The sequence below is a fragment of the Gossypium arboreum genome, chromosome 9, assembly GCF_025698485.1.
Source record: "Gossypium arboreum isolate Shixiya-1 chromosome 9, ASM2569848v2, whole genome shotgun sequence".
Taxonomy (NCBI): Eukaryota; Viridiplantae; Streptophyta; class Magnoliopsida; order Malvales; family Malvaceae; genus Gossypium; species Gossypium arboreum.
The window spans coordinates 72,339,552-72,356,529 of NC_069078.1; the positions used below are offsets into that span (position 1 = coordinate 72,339,552).

General features: G+C 30.6%; 2 protein-coding genes across 3 annotated transcripts; both read right to left on the minus strand.

Annotated features, from left to right (window-relative positions):
- Positions 1 to 1,172: 1,172 nt before the first annotated feature.
- Positions 1,173 to 8,389, minus strand: LOC108457104 (uncharacterized). The gene is made up of 3 exons (XM_017755959.2): positions 7,652 to 8,389; positions 1,783 to 2,024; positions 1,173 to 1,683 (listed from the first exon to the last, which is right to left on the minus strand). The coding sequence occupies exons 1-3, from the start codon at positions 8,117 to 8,119 to the stop codon at positions 1,434 to 1,436; spliced, it is 960 nt and encodes a 319-aa protein (XP_017611448.1). The 5' UTR covers positions 8,120 to 8,389; the 3' UTR covers positions 1,173 to 1,433.
- A 6,419-nt stretch (positions 8,390 to 14,808) lies between these two features.
- LOC108457106 (lysine-specific demethylase JMJ32) lies at positions 14,809 to 16,895 on the minus strand. 2 transcript variants are annotated; one of them, XM_017755962.2, is made up of 4 exons: positions 16,087 to 16,895; positions 15,824 to 15,999; positions 15,489 to 15,559; positions 14,809 to 15,412 (listed from the first exon to the last, which is right to left on the minus strand). In XM_017755962.2, the coding sequence occupies exons 1-4, from the start codon at positions 16,738 to 16,740 to the stop codon at positions 15,189 to 15,191; spliced, it is 1,125 nt and encodes a 374-aa protein (XP_017611451.1). In that variant the 5' UTR covers positions 16,741 to 16,895; the 3' UTR covers positions 14,809 to 15,188. The 2 variants fall into 2 exon arrangements, with proteins under 2 accessions (XP_017611451.1, XP_017611450.1); XM_017755961.2 differs by having other exon boundaries at positions 14,809 to 15,424.
- Positions 16,896 to 16,978: the final 83 nt, after the last annotated feature.

Below are 16,978 nucleotides of genomic sequence, written 5' to 3' on the forward strand. Positions count from 1 at the left end.
GTGGCTATGTGTACTTAAGGGTCAATTTATTCTTCATCTCATGTGCGTGCAATGGGAGGTATATAGAGGAGGTTTTGTGTTTCGTGGTGCTAATGTGGTGACTTGTTATCACGCCATCATTGTGGGATGGATGTTTGTAATGAGACACATTTTGTCATTCCTTCTAAATTGTGGTAGTTAGACCCACGTGGAGTTTGGTAACCTAAAAGTCACGTTTTGAACAGAAGAGTAGGTGTTCCTTAGGAATGGGCAAGTGAAAACCTTCCATTGAAAGCGGGTAGTAACCTTACAGGGATGGTTGACAAGAATCCTTCTGAGGAATATGAAATGTTGGTTGGAATCGGGCCTTCCGAGCCATCAATCTTTTGGTGATTTGCCGGTTGGTAGTGAGCGGAGGGATATCTCTTGGGTGGCTTGCTGTGCTAACCAAGACCATTAGCAAGTGAACATGTTTGGGCTTTATGTTGAGAACATGGGAATGGGGAGTTTGGGAAATGATGATTTTAGACATGATTGCATTTTTTAGCTTTTAAGACTTTTCAATTTTTCTTTTAAAATTTTTGATGTTATTAGATAAGTTTAAATTATCTTCTGAACTTTATTAGTTTAATATATTTTTGATATAGAGAAGAGATTGTATGAAACTGTGATTACACGTCATCCTTATTACTTTCCAATAGGAGAATGATAAATTTACTTTTTACTCTTGATTTTTAGCATTTTTAGTTGGATTTGAATTTTTTCAAGAGGGAAAGGCTGAAAATTAGGAGGAAAAATTTGAATTGTCGTTCTCATGTTAGAAAGGGATAGGGATGTCATGTACTTACAGTTTCACACAATCCTTTCTCATCTATGTAATAGCCTTGCCCTTTAAAAAATGGTAAATATGTTTCTTAGTCTCTTTAAAATTAATGGTAAATATGTTTCTTAGTCTCTTTAAAATTTATGAAATTATAAATTAATATAATGATAAAATTACACTTTAATCCTACCTAAAATTTATAATTCATCTCTAACTTTCTTAAAAATAATTTTTGTATTCGTCCTCTTTAACTATGTGATTTAACTATCTTATAAATCATCTTTTTATAAAAATCTTATTAACTATCTTAGTTGTGATAGATCAATAGCAACAAATTGATCGTATATTAAAAAAAAAAAATTGTGCATCCTTCTTTAGAACCTTCTACTCAATACTATCATTGTAATTCTCAAGAAAAGAAGCTATAAATCTCGTATACAAATACTTGCTAAACACAAATATTTCAATTATATATCTAAAAACATTCGGGGAAGGATGTCGGGGGATTGGAAAGATCAAATATCAGTTCCCGAAATCAGCTGGATACATGCACAGATGATTAAGGTCCTTAAGCTACCCAAATTTTATTACACAAATATAGATGGAACAGACAAGGATTTAAAACAAAATGTCAATCAAACTGATGGAAGAAGTCATAAATGAGGTTGTTAATCTCGTCGGGTTTTTCCATGTGGATGAAGTGCCCAACTCCTTCCATTACCACTACTTCCTCCAACATTGGCACCTCTTTCTTGAATCCACCATTGTGAATGTATTCTTTCATGCCGAGCATATAGTAAACCAGGTCCACATCACCCACTACGAACTTGGCAGCTACCTTTACCTCACAACCACCCCATGGTGCCATCAGTTCCCAATTTCTGCGCGCGCAGACACACACATGTAAGGTTAAATCGTGAGACAGAAGGTAAAAAGTACCTATTACGGGGATGTTTAAAGTCGGAAAAAGAATTAAATACCGATCAAAGTTACGGTAATAGTTGATTACACCAGTGAAGCCGCTTTTGTTAAACTTAGTGACATAGTAATTAACTTCTTCCTCTGATAACCAAGAAGGCAATGTAATTGGGGTATTTACTGAATGCCCGAATGGTTTCCCTTTAGGTAACATCAATGGATCTGGAACTTTGTATGTTAGCAATGACTTCATTACTGTCTCTGTACCCATCTCTGCAAACTCAGCTTCTACTTCTCCATATTCCTGTAATGTGTTTCAGTTGTATTTATTAGGATACTGTGAAATTACATATTAGAACCATAAAATAATATATGATATAAAATTTAACAAATCATAAATTAGGATCTGTCATGTCAAATCATTAAAAATAAATAAAGAACAAAACTAAATGCGGAAGCGTACCTGAATTCATCGATTTCTTGAAATCTTCGGATTTTATAGTTTTGATATTCCAAATTAGCACATAAATAATCTAGAGAATGTGACTCTTTCTTTTCTAAAGAGGAGATATTAAAAAGTTACTTTATGTATAATTTGCGAACCATAACCCTAATATATAACTTTTGTAAATTAACCCTAATTTCTAATTAGCTCATTATTAATTAAAATTAGTTACTAAAGTATCTACACATATTTAACACATACTTTATTTAATAATTAAAGCCCAATAAACCTTAATCAAATTAGATCACTTTTAATCAGGCGAACCTATTATGATAGTAAATAATAGCATGTAATTACCCTTATTATATATGTGATGTTCATATTTTCCAACAATCTCCCACTTGGACCACATATATATACTAATTACTCTACAATTAAATGTCATTATATAACCGTATGAGCTCAAAACTTTACTATCATTAATTATGTTAACATAGAATCAAGAAAAATTTTGTTACATATATCGTAACTAAATCCATCCCTAATCATGTATATTAACACAATCAAATGACATAGATCAAGTATGGATATGTAGCATGGAAATTACATGCAATATGATCTAAACATGCCTATTTCCAATTGGTCCTCCTTAAACCTTATTGAGATCGAACCTTACCAAAATTAGAGTGTAAATAAACCAAATAAACTTTATTTCTGCAGAAAATAAACTTAATATCCATAAATTGAAATAACTAAAAAAGTATTTATAATATAAAAGCATTTAAAAGTACAAACTCCCACTAAAACTAAATATCATTAAATGTGATTACACCCATATGAGCAGTGTGCTCATGAAAAACCTTGGGTGTAGTCCATTAGTAAGTAGGTCCACAATCATGGAGTTTGTCCCAATATGTTTTATGTCTACCTAACCATTCTGAACTTTTACTTTAACAACCAAGAACTTAAAGTCTATGTGCTTTTATTTTGATGTGCTTCTGTTGTTATTGGAATAAAGAATTATCAATTATTGTCACAATTTGCACCCTAGTGACAAAGTTTTGCATCAATATTCCATCAAAATTAGAGTCTGTATACCTAATAATCTCTAACCTATCAGACTTCTGATATGCGAGCATGTAATCTATTTTTTTTCTCTAAAGATACCTCATAACCCTCTTGGCTGCTATCCAATGGTTCATACCAGGGTTGCTTAAATATCTATCTAACATCCCGACAATGTACGCAATGTCCGGACGCGTATATACTTAAGCATACATTAAACTCCCCACCCTTGAGACATAAAGAGAATCTTATGCATTTCCTTAATCTCAAAATCATTCTTGGGGTACTAGTCGAGCATTAATTTATAAAACCAAATATAGAACCTTACTCCTATTGAACTTTTGGTATATGCAATTATCTACCAAATTCATCTCCAAACCAAATGAGATAATCATTTGGTAAAATTTGTAAAACTATTGACGAGAAGTTAGCTTCAGCCTATTGATGGAGTTCTTTAATTTGCAAATCATTAACTTTGCATCATCAGACACAAAGTTTTCTAGTTTCACCATATAAATGTATGATCAATGTTACCATTGAGAAACCATTAACTTAACATTCATTTGAAACAGTTTAAGGTCAAAATATTCCACTAAAGCCGTTATAACCCTTTCTCTAATTGACCTTTTTAATGACATTCGTTCTTATGGTTGTTGAGTTTGTTCTTCTAGAATAATTACCTCATATTGAATAGAGAGTTGTTCAACATTACCTTGTTGAGATTCTGGATTTACTTCTTGATCAATGATAGGTATGCGAACCTAAATATCGTCAAAAGTGATAGTAGGAACTGAGTTAGAATCGAATTCCTCCTCAAAAGCAATGATTCTAATATTATTTCTCCTTCCAAACTCAACATCCTCAAAATATATTGCAGTTCTCTTCTAAAAACGTTCCTAATCGTGGGACAATAAAACTCGGCCCTTAGATCTCTCAGAATAACCAATAAAATAGTTGTTTACTGTTTTGGAGTCAAATTTCTTTTCGTGTGGCCTATAAGACTTTGCCTTAATTGGACATCCCCACATGTGAAAGTGTTTTAGACTAGGCTTTTGACCTATCCAAAGCTCATAAGGTGTTTTTGCTGCTACTTTAGTGGGTATTGTATTCAAAATGTAAATTGTTGTCTTTAAAGGTGTTGACCAAATGATCACTTTTAGACTTATCATGTTTCAACTTTTATTCCTCTTACACACAATAAGAAATGAGCTTATTTAGAGTCCATTTATCCTTTTGATAGTTGTAACTAATTTTAAATTTGTTAAACTGTACAAGAATCGATACCAAAATCATAAAAACAAGCAATTAATCAGAAAGTTGAATCTTAAGTGCCTTAAGTCTTGAAGCAACATGGAACATCTCCATAATGTACTCCCTCACATTTCCTTAACCCTTATACTTCATAGACATCAAAAAAGTCAAAAGTAATGTCATCTCAACCTTATTGTTTTTGGTAAAACATTTCTCAATTTCATTAAGAAAACCTTGGCCTCAGTAATCTCTTCAGATTTTGTACCCCTAAAGGCTTTTGGAATGATGTGCTTCATGATCATTAGACTTATGCGATTTGAATGATCTCACCTCTCAAAATCTCTTCTAACATAAGGTGTGTTTTTCACAGTGATAGGTGTGAGCTATTCTTCCTTTAGTGTAAGGTCTATATCCATACACTCAAACACTATAAGTGATTGTCTTTTCCATTAATTCATTGGAATTAGTCCCATTAAGCATGGGTATAAAATTTATATTAGCAGATATTGTGGCAGTAGAAGATGAACTAGTTGAATATAGAACAAAATAGATAAAAACAAGCTCAAATGAATATTCATAAGTAAATAATAAGTTCAAAATAGTGGCTAATCTCATATTAAGATACCAAACACAACATTAATATCAAGCCTTTGGACAGTAATATTAACAGTCAGTGGTACTGTACTCTTGTTGTAGCAATCAAACATTGACAATAAATTATGTCAAATAATGAAATAATCTTTGGACTAACATATTGCTGACATAAAGTACCTTATAATTGTCACACATATATCAGCACAGATGTTGAAATTCTACCAAATATTAACTTACCTTTGGGTCAATTAATAAATGCATGAATCAAATAAACAAATAATCATCTTGATATTTTAAATAAATTAATCTATAAAATAGAGGTCACTTTGGTGGCATTTTGTTTCAACTAATCTATTTAAAATATTAGACATCCTTAATTTAATCCTCAAGCCAAAATCTATATTTATTTGTTCCAAAATATTTAAAATTTAAACTAAAATAATTTGAATAAAGGTAAAATCCATTTCAAGATATTTGACACTCCATTAATATTTCATCTTTGGACAAAATATTAACTTGTAAGTGATATCTTAATGTAGTAATCAAACATTGACAATAAAAAAACATGTCAAAAAATAAATCTTCCTTTGGGCCAATTTATTACTCACATGTAAAACCGAATAATTGTTACATGTTTATTACCACAATTGCACATGTAATATTATTAACCTTCATTTGGACTGATCAATATTAATATAACTTAAGTTACATGCACGCAACCTTTTATATTTTAAAACAAAATAATTTACACAAAGAAGATCACTTTGGCGACTTATTTCTTCGATTAAGTACTTATTTTAAAATATATAAACATTCCAATATTCAATTTTAAAATTTTCATAACAATTAAAGGTCAAAATTATTATTTTTATTGCAATACAATTTCCGGAATAACCCAAAATAACATTGTCTAAAGAGTGCAATAAAAAAACTGAAAACCTTACGCTTTGACTGTTTTTTTTTAAACCATATATGTCAAAACCAAATAGAAATAATGTAGTGATTCAAAGCTAAATAATTAACAAGTACTTATATTTATAATTTTGGTATAGACAAAGCATCAAACAATTCACGCATATACATGTATTCGAAATCAAATAGAAAAATTTATCCTACATATACCATGTAAATTCAAAATTGTATTAATAATTAAACAAAGATTTGCATGAATACTTGAAAAATACATTCAAGCTAACAAATCTCAAAAACAAAATCATAATAGTTGGCATATCCCACAATTCATACAATAAACCACATCATCATAATTTAACCAAATATTTGGAACCATAAAATGCCAAAACTTATATTATAGAACCAAATTTAAAACCAAATTCTTTAAGCATGTATTTTGATGGACATAAATTTGCACCAAACACCCAAAAAAATAATAAACTTGTAATCTATTCAAAAATGAAATGTCACTAAAAACTCATGCCTTTCATGTGAGCAGACAAAAGTAAATCAAAGAGGCAAACACTATAACCTTTTGAAAAGAAAACAAATAAGACTGCCTTCAGGCTTCAATACAGCTCCATCTCAGTGCACGAAATCAACATATATAAACCAAACATGAAAGCTTTGGGATTAAAAAGTTAAAAAAAGGGAATTCAATGAAAATTTAAAATCATAGACAAATAAGTGCAAAATTCTGACTTAACTCAGCCCCACTTCTATGATACTAAATATATATGGAGAATTTGTACGAAAACATCCCTAATTGCACAAATCAATTTTTATGTAATACAATGATACATTGAATTCTATTGCAAATATAATTCAAACGATAAATCTTGAATTATAATTCCATTGTAAATATTCATAATTAAGGGACAATAATGGAAGACCAAAGTTAAAAATTTAAAAATAAAAAACAAAAACAAAACCTTAATTTTCTGTACATAAATTGAGAATCATTAAAAACATCTAATTTAGATATCAAATCCATAAAATATTCATAACGAATTAATCTAAAAATAATAGAAAATCATTTTTCTCAATGATTTGATATGACGAATCTCAAATGCTACTTATTAGGATAGTAAAATAATAATTAATATAAAACTTAATAAAATCATAAATCAGTATCTGTTATATCAAATCATCAAGAATAAATAAAAGAGTAAAACTAAATGCGAAAGCGTACTTAAATTCATCGATTTCTTGAAATATTCAGATTTATGGTCTTAATCTTCCAAATTAGCATATAAGTAATTTAGAGAAGACAAATCTCTCCTTTCTAAAGATGAGATGTTAAAAAAAGTTACATTGTATGTAATTTGGGGAGTATAACTTAATATATAAGTTTTGCACATTAACCTTAATTTCTAATCAATGCATCATTAACTAAATATTAGTTACTAGAGTATATGTATAATTTGAAGAGTATCTATACATATTTTACCCATATTTTATTTAATAATTAAAGACTAATAAACTTTAATCAAATTAGATCACTTTTAATTTGAACTAATCTATTATGATAATAAATAATAATATTGGATTTCCATTATTATATTATAATTTCCATATTTTCGATCAAATTCTGGTTTGAAAGACATTAAAAAAATGTGATTTACCTGGAATCTACATATGTAATAATCATTCCCATAGACAGCTCTCCACCCATCAGTGGGCTTCATTTGTGGATTACGTGGAGTAAAGGGCACACTGAGGGTGAACACAGCTTTCACTTTGTCTGGCCTGAACAAGCACAAATACCAAGCAATGATAGCTCCCCAATCATGGCCAACCACGAACACCTGTTCGTCAGGGGCGATGGTGTTTAAAAGCTCAACCAAATCCCCCACTATATGGAAACAGGTGTAACAGGTGACTGAATCCGGAGCATCCGTGTCACCGTAGCCCCTCAGGTCAGGGGCCACAGCTCGGTAACCCTTGGAAGACAAAGCAGCAATCTGGTGACGCCAAGAGTACCATAGCTCCGGGAAGCCATGGACGAAAAGAATGACCGGGCCTTGCCCCTTCTCTGCAACGTGCATGTTTATGCCATTCACCTTAACTATTCTGTGCTCAACCCCTTCCATCTTTGGCCTGTTTTGTTAATTAAGATGGTACTTAAGTAGTTCTTTCTCACTGCGACTAACTAATTGGAACCCTCGATTCAACTGTGGATAATTTCAGTGAAATCAACTATCTTTCTATGAGAAGTGGACAACAAAGAAGAAATGCAAGCAAACTAGCAGAATAGTAGGAGGTGGGCTTATCTTTGTGAATCTGCTTTGATTCTTCAACCAATTATCTAGAGGCACGTATATTTAGTTTGGCTTTTTAATCTTCTCTTCCAAAAGGAGGATAGAATTTATCCTTAATAAGGTAGATAATATAAATAAGGGCGTGAGAAAATATTCAGCCGAAAAAATTGAAGTGAAAAAAAATTGATTTTTTCAATTTATTCAATTTAACTGGTTTATTTAGTTGGTTTTAACTTTAATTAAATCAAATAAATTAATTAATGTTATAACTCATAATATCATAAGGTTATAAATATTTACATACCCAAATTCAAATTTAAACATTAAACCTGAATAGTGATAACTGTAAAAATAACATGTTTTAGTCTCATTTTTAATACATTTTATTATTATTTGATTTAAAATTGTGAATTTTATGCTTCTCATTTTTTAAATTCATGTTTCTATACTTATGAAGATATTTGAGAAGAAAATGTGTGAAAAACGAGTAAAAATTGAAAAATTGGAACAAGTTTCAAGAGCCACGCGGGCTTGGCCATTTCACACGGGCTGGACACATAGCTATGTGAGCCATACAAGCGTGTACCAAATTGTATGAAAATCACGAACCATACTCCTAACTTGGGGGAAAGCGCATTTTTTTAAGTTTTTCGAGCATTTTAAGATTTATATATAACAAAAACAAGAAAATGAGAATGAGCCGTCATACAATACTTGGGAAAATAACTCAAAAAACACCATTGAAGTTAACTCTGAAGCATCTTTCCATCAAAATTGAAGATCTCCTTTTGATTTCTTTGAAGTTTATTATGAGTTTCTTTGTTTTTTGTGATTATACTGTCTTTGGGATATTTTTTTTTGCTTTCATGAACTAATTTTTCAAATACCTAGGGAGATGAATATTAGGATGGATTCTGTCATTATTTGATTTATATTTTTATGCAATAAATACTTAGATCTTATTCTCAATTATGTGTGGTTAATTCTTGGTTTAATATTTCTAGACTATTGATCCATATTTGATGTGCTTAAATTAGAGGAGGAATAGTTCCTGTTTAAGAGTAGATCTAGAGTAATTGAGTGGAGTTGCATGCAATTTTAGAAATAGAATGAGATAAATCTATCGGATTAGAGTCAAATCTAATTGGGAAATCTATAGATCAAGTTAATGCAACAATATATATTTTAATTAGAAAGAAATTTCAATTAATCAACCTAGAGTCAGATGCTCTTAGTCTTGAAGAGAGAGATTAGCATAATTTAGGGATTTCTACAAATCAAGATACTAAGTGAAGAAATTGCGTAATTTAGATTGATAATGACAAATGAAATCTAGGTGAATTTTTTCCTAGGTATTGTTTCGCTTCTTGGTTGTTTACTCAATTATTTTCTTAATTTATTCTTTGGCGTGTTCTTTAGTTAATATAATTAGTTAATTTTAGTTTTTAATCAATCACTCTAATTTGTCGGTTAAATAATAGAAAAACGGTAATTACTAGTACTTTTAGTCCTCATGAAAACGGTATTTTTGCTCACCGTAGCTATACTATTAATTGATAGGTGCACTTGCTTTAGTCAAATTTTTAATTGGTTTATAACTACAATCAAATAGTCATTAAAACTTAATACTTTTAAAGCGCCAAATCCTTAAACCCAATACTCATTAATATTTAAAACTTAAATTGATAATTTATTATTTATTTTATTATATTCATTTTAGTTTTATCAATTAATATATATTTATAACAAGAGTAAGGATATATTGACCATGTGAGAAAATAAATATCTTTTGAGTTCATAAAAAATATTTGATTTAATTTTAATAATTTTATAATAAATGTAAAATAAAATAAAAATTAAAAGTGATACGATATAATAAAATGAATAAAGAAATAAAAATCAAAGAAAATAAAATTATAAGTACCTCAATTAAAATTTTGTTCAACTTAAAAATAATATCAAAAAGGGAAAACCACACCAAAATGCACACCCCTAAAATTGAAGGTGGGCATATCTTTTATAATAAAAGAGAAAGCTAACTGGTGGTCCTTAGTGGATAATATAATAATATCAAATTTAGTTTTTAATGTTGAGATTTTTGTTAAGTTCACATTTATTTTTTAGTTAAATTTAGCTTTTTCTTTTTTAAAAAAAATTAAAACAGTTAAATTTAACCATTAATCTTTCAAAAAGATTCAATTATTAGCTTTTTAATAGAATTACTAACTAAAACATTAAATTTTTAAACATGATAACTTGCATGACAATTCACATGTATTTTTTATTTAATTTTTAAATTTTAATGAACTTTTATTTTTATTTTTGGAAATTTGAAATTCTTTAAATTTTTAATATTTCTATTGTTTCAAGATTATTTGTTCCCCATGAAGTATATATGAATTATGACATAAATATTGTCAAAAATTAGTATTTTAACCAATATTTTCGTTAAAAATCGATTTGGCTTTTTAAAAGTTAGAGCCAAATTTAGATAAAAAAATTAAGATCAAATTAATAAAAATACAAATAATGAGAACTAAATTTAATATTATACGTTAAGGAAAATGTGTATTAAATTTTTTTATCCCTCAATGAATGTGTATTTAAATTTAATAAACGTTTTATGCATTTTAATTGAAGAGTGCTAACTAGTTTTTTGTATCCAAACCGATCCATGTTTTATGTATTTTTTCTCAGCTGTATTATTGTACTTCCTATCATCTAACCAACTAGACTTGGTAATGCTTGATAGTCTCGACTTTCACAATCTTCCGTATTTGGCTTGAATACTCGATGCATGACAGCTATACTTCTTTCATTAAATATAATTAAACATTTTGTTCATAATTAAATATAATTTACATTTTATTCATTTTAGTCCTTATATAAATGCTTATATTTTCTGATACTTAAAATCAAATTAAAATCTAATTTCCTATTTTTTCATTAGAGACCTTATACTTTTAATCTATAGCACAATTTCTTAATATGGGGACTAATTGTATAATTTAACCTAAAATTTTTGTTTGAAATGATGATTTAATATGCCACGTCAGCTTACTGTTACATCGTTAAAAGAAATTAACGGCTCAATGACTAAAATGTTACAATAAAATAATGTAAGTGATTAAAATGTAATATTTCAAACATAAGTGAGTAAAATATAACATGAGATAAACAAAAGTGACCATGATTATAGCTTACCCCTTAAACTAATAAGCAGAAATTGATGAAATGATTTAATCGTGCACTTTATCATGATTAATAATGATTAAATAACTATTGGGTCGCTTGTTAATTGCTAATTGGGTCTTCAAGCATTTTTTAAATTAAAATTTAATAGCGATTGCACTGTTACAATTTAATCTATGTACTATAATTAATGATTTTCTCAATTTAATTACTTGACTGTTCATTAATATATTTTCACACTAACTTTGCAAATCCTCTTATTCATAATTCACTGACTCGGTTTTTGAAATTGAGTTAAAAAATCTCAATTTTTTTACATTAATTATTACAGTCATATTCAATGTACTGTCAGTCCAGTCCGTCACATTTATGTCTCTAGCTTCTAGAAGTTATCTGCTCCGATGTTCAAGACCAAACATCACCCCGGTTGGATTTAGTAGGCGACATATTATTATTTCAATCGGTTTTACTCGTTTTCAATTAGACTAAGGATATGTTTAGATTATCTACTAATACAAGTTATCTTTTCGTATCACAATCCGACCACATAATATCACCTAGCATTAGTTAAATATTAGATAATCAATGAGCCAATATTTGCTTCCATTATGCTTTGCATGCAAAAACCATTGATGACATTAAACAAATAATATTAATGTAAACAATGAATATTTTATTAAACTATTTTTGTTTGAAAAACACAAGTATACAAAATGAATATACTAAGAGCACAGATCCAACACCTTCTAGATTGTTTCTTGAATGCTTTGTTGAAATTCTAAGTTAACAATGCTATTTGTTCTTGCAATTCTTCTATTACAGTGCTTTGTGCAATGAGCATTTCTCTGGTCTAATATTCTTCTATGCCTTGTGTTAGGAGCTAGTGCCTAACGGACTAGGTGTTAAGTGTTGGGCGTGTGAATAATAATGAAGCTACCTGGATGCACCATAGCTTAAACCACTAACATTGGCTTTATATAAAACTTATTTGCAAACATGGGCCAATTTTGGTGGTTTGAGCTACAATCTACTCAAGTACCTCCACTATTATTCACATGCCCAATACTAACACATATCTTGAGTATTGCAAGTACCTATGTCCACCCATTGAGGCGTCCCCTTCGTGAATTGTACACGAGTCTCCACGAAGATTGGGGATAAAACGTTGACATGGGGGTAATATCTTCAATTGTTGAGGTCCAAGTCAACTGCCTAGAAAACAACACTTCGAAGACAAGACTTCTACTAAAGGAGTCGGTTCTTCCTAAATAACTGTAATGTCACTCTTCAGTTAAAGTTTTTTTTTCTTCTTATTTATTTTGTGAGTTTCTAAAATTTTTATAGTTTAAATTTGTAGATGTTTATGTCTCTTTTTTTTTTTTCTTCTCTAGGGTAGGAAATGTTTTATACTTTTGGAGTTGTTTTTTTTGTCATTCTTAAAACAAAAGATCTAGTTTTAGATGTTTGAATATCTTACCTTTATTTTAAATTAAATGATTCATATTTATATCAAATTAATTTTTTAAAACATCGAATTAAATTAGCTTTTTAAAAATTACATTTTAGTGTCCATTTTTTTTTGGGAAGTTAGAATCTCCTTATTTGTTTTAAGAATTTGTAATAAGGGTAGTTTGGAACTTTAAAAAAAATCTAAGCATTTTATTCATTTAACAAATAGTAACTTCCTACTACAAAGCATTGAATTGTTCTTACATTAAATTGTGCTGTTTCAAAAATAAATAATCTTTATTACTGTTTTTATAAACTAATTTCATATCAAAGTACAAAGAAGAAACAGGAATACGAAAGTTGAATGCTTATTTTACTTACATAATCACATTATTTTCATTTCTTAATTTCTATATTGATTTCATCACTTACCTTGGTTTCCTCTATCAGTTTCGTTTCTTAAATCTTTTGTGTATAAATCTTTTTCAATTTGAAATCGAAAAGTTGGTTTGTTATATTACTATATTTTGGAATGATAGTTGTTTCAAAATCGTAGACATCATTTTTCAGGTGCCATGAAATTATCTGATCACGGACTGGTGAATCGGTTAATAACAAAATGAAACTCGACTCCATAGACATAAAGATATATTACTATATTTGAGTTTATGTTTTCATTCTTATTATTAATGAGAACCTGCTCAACAGAGATATATTATTATATTGTGTTTAATTCGATGTCAATTATGTTTGTTAGGTCACTTCAGAACATATTCAAATATTATGCTTAATTCGATGTCAATTTACCAAGGTGAAAATCCGTTTAAGATGATCAACTTAGAGTTTATTAATGAAATTGATATTTCTTTTTATCATATCATATGAATGATAGGTAATTAGCACAATGTGTATCTCATACTTGCCCCTCCAACTCTACACAATACAGGTAGAATCTAAATTGCATATGGAATCTTAAGCTAAGACTAGTTTATGAATCTGTTTCTGGTTGTTACATTTTAATATCATGATCTTATTTTTATTAATTAGAATTTATATCTTGTATATGTTATATAAACTTAATAGATATTTTTTTTCGTTTAGGAGATATATATATATATATATATATTGTTTATAATTTTTAATATTAATTTCATTATAAGTTTTTTATCGATCTACTCTTTTTATACAATTCATAGAATTACTCATAACTCTTCCACAACCCTTAAATAGAAGGATAATGTGTTTTAACGCACTCAAAACCAAATTATTATATATAACTTGTAAGTACTTTTTAACTTAAAAATACTTTATAATTAAGTTTAGTTAAACGAAAATAATTGAATTATATGAACATTTTCTTTTACATATATGAAAAACAAGTTACAATCATATGTATGGACTGGCGATTTTTTCTCACTCCAACTTCAACTTGGATTCTATATCTTCGTTAAAATATATTATGTATCTACTTTATTTTAAATTGAAATTTAATCTTTGTATTTTTAGTTTTAAGAATTTAGTTTATCTATTTGTTTATATTTTAAAATTCAAATCTAGATATTAGTATTGTTAAATTTTTTGATTAAATTTATTGAGGTGAGATTTTGAAATTAAAAATATATATATTTATAATTGAAAATGAGATTAAATTTAACAAAATAAATTTAAGATTATCTCTGACTAAGCTTCCCTTCTTCTCCTACGTAGTCAGGATTGTTGCCTCATTCTAGAATTAGTCCAACTGGTTCATATTATCATCTCTGATATTCAACAAATATGAAATTTAAATCCCAAGAATTGCTGCCTCATTCCTTACTATTAGATCACGGCCTGTTGTACGAAAAAAAAAAAAAAAAGGAAAAGTTTTTTTTTAAAAAAGATTTCAAACTAAACCCAAGATAAGAAGAGATTTTGTATTACCAAACTGATTCCCAACACCAGGTAAAGAGGAATAAAAAGAAGAAAACATAACCATGATCAGTAACATTCAATGATATGTCACAAATAAAATCCAAAGCAACTTCCAAGTAAATCAACCTGAACCATATGTCTATTGATCACTTCACAACACCACACCAAAAATGTTCAAAGGGTCGTTACTGTTGCTTTCATTTCCAGGTAGAAGACAACAGTTCTCTCTAGACCATGAAAATTTCGGTGACGTTGACATCCGGGCAGCAGCCCTCGCAGTCATTGACATTTTCTTGAGTTCCCTGCCTCAAAAGAATCACACAAACATAGAACTATCAAGAACGAAAGTTCATTCATGTACTTGTACATTATCACGGTCTTTATGGATCTCCACATTGTTTGTTGCAGATTCATCACCAGAGAATCTACTGTTTAAATGGTTGGAGGAAGCATGAGGTCCTGAATCATCCTCACGATCACCCTCCGGTATCGTCTGATCATCAATTGATCCGCAAGGAAGCGACTGCAAGAAGTTGAAGTATGCATACTTGATATCGAACTGCATATCGTACCCTGCAAACGAAACTTGCACGGTTTTAGCTTCTGAAAGATCATGCCAAGGCAACAAAGAAAATCATTTCATCCTTACAGTAATTAACAGCGATAGTGCATCCTCCGTCTCCAGGACTCTGTCTAACATGATGAAACCACATACTCGGCCTGCGCCGTCCAGAAAAAAACAGCAGAATTATTATCCAGATAAAGCCACTGACCTTAGTATTTAAACCACAATACTCAATAACCATACACATAAAATTTAGAATGTAATAGTACTATAGACAGCAGAAATGTATAGCATATATACAATGAAACCCAGATTCGGGAAATTGGAAACAAAGTTTAATGCACAAAAATGCATATGAATAAAGAGATGGGAATCGTTATTACAATGATCAGTGCTAAAAGAGGAAAAGGGAGGCTTACAAGTAAAGAACTTCTCCAGCTTTGACAGTAACCTCAAATGGCTTAGGCCCGTTAAAATACAATGGGAATTTCAAGCTCTCCTGCTTCAAACTCGCCCTTGCAGGACAAGGATCCACACTAGACCATGGCACATATCTCTCCGGTTCTTCGACTTCTAAACGAAACTCCCCATTCTCCTGTAAATCCAATACAACACTCGAAATGAAGCAGGATTTGCACATGCTGACAGTAATTTCAAGCACCCAGTTTCTTCAAGTAAAAACCTGGGAATAGGAGTATCGAGCTGCTGGGTACTCCTTAATATACATGCGGTGAACGTCGGTTGGGGGGAGAAGCAAAAAATGCTTCTCGCCGGAAACGACGGCGTAGAGATTCTCGTAATGGTCTTTGTGGAAAGAAGTCTGGGAGAGATGATTTCCGATCCAGAGATTGACGGCTTCAGGTAGGCAGCCTAAGGCTTCGGAAGCCCATGGAATATGGGCATCGCAATCGGACTCAAGCTCACTGTACTCAGTCCTGAAGCAGTCGTTTTGCTGCTGTAAATATGCCACCAAATGGCTGGGGGGTCGGCGAATGAGGTCAAGGGCTTGAGGGAAAAGGGTGGGTTGGACATGGGCTGAGACGAAACAGAGGGAAGACTGCGAAGGGTGAGGGACAAGGGCATCGGCCTGGCCGTCGGGGGTGAGGTGGAGGGAGACGAGAGAGGAGGAGAGGGCGGTGGCGAGGTAAGAAGGGGTGGACCAAAGAGAAAGGGCTGGCCAGTGAGAGATGGCATTGGAGATTATGCAGGGCTTGTTTTGGGAAACGAAGTCCCTGAGGAACTGCAGAGGTGTGGGCGGCGACCGAAGGCGGTCCACGGTGGTTCCTAGGGTGAGCTCCCTCACTTCCTCCCAGAGGGATTCCACTTTGCCCTCCATTTTTTTACTTGGTTGGATTTGGGCTGTTTTGCTTGGAAATTTAGTCGCTGTTAATCCAAGTTAGGGTTTGGTATGGCCGCTAATGAATGTCATATACCTAATTCACTAATCTAGGGTTTAGGGTTCAAGGGGTTGATTTCTGGAAAATGTGAAATTTTGTTATGAGAAATTGTGCCAATAATTTTTGTTATTATTTTTTGCTGCAATTTTTCCTTACAAATCCGTTTTGCTGGAAATT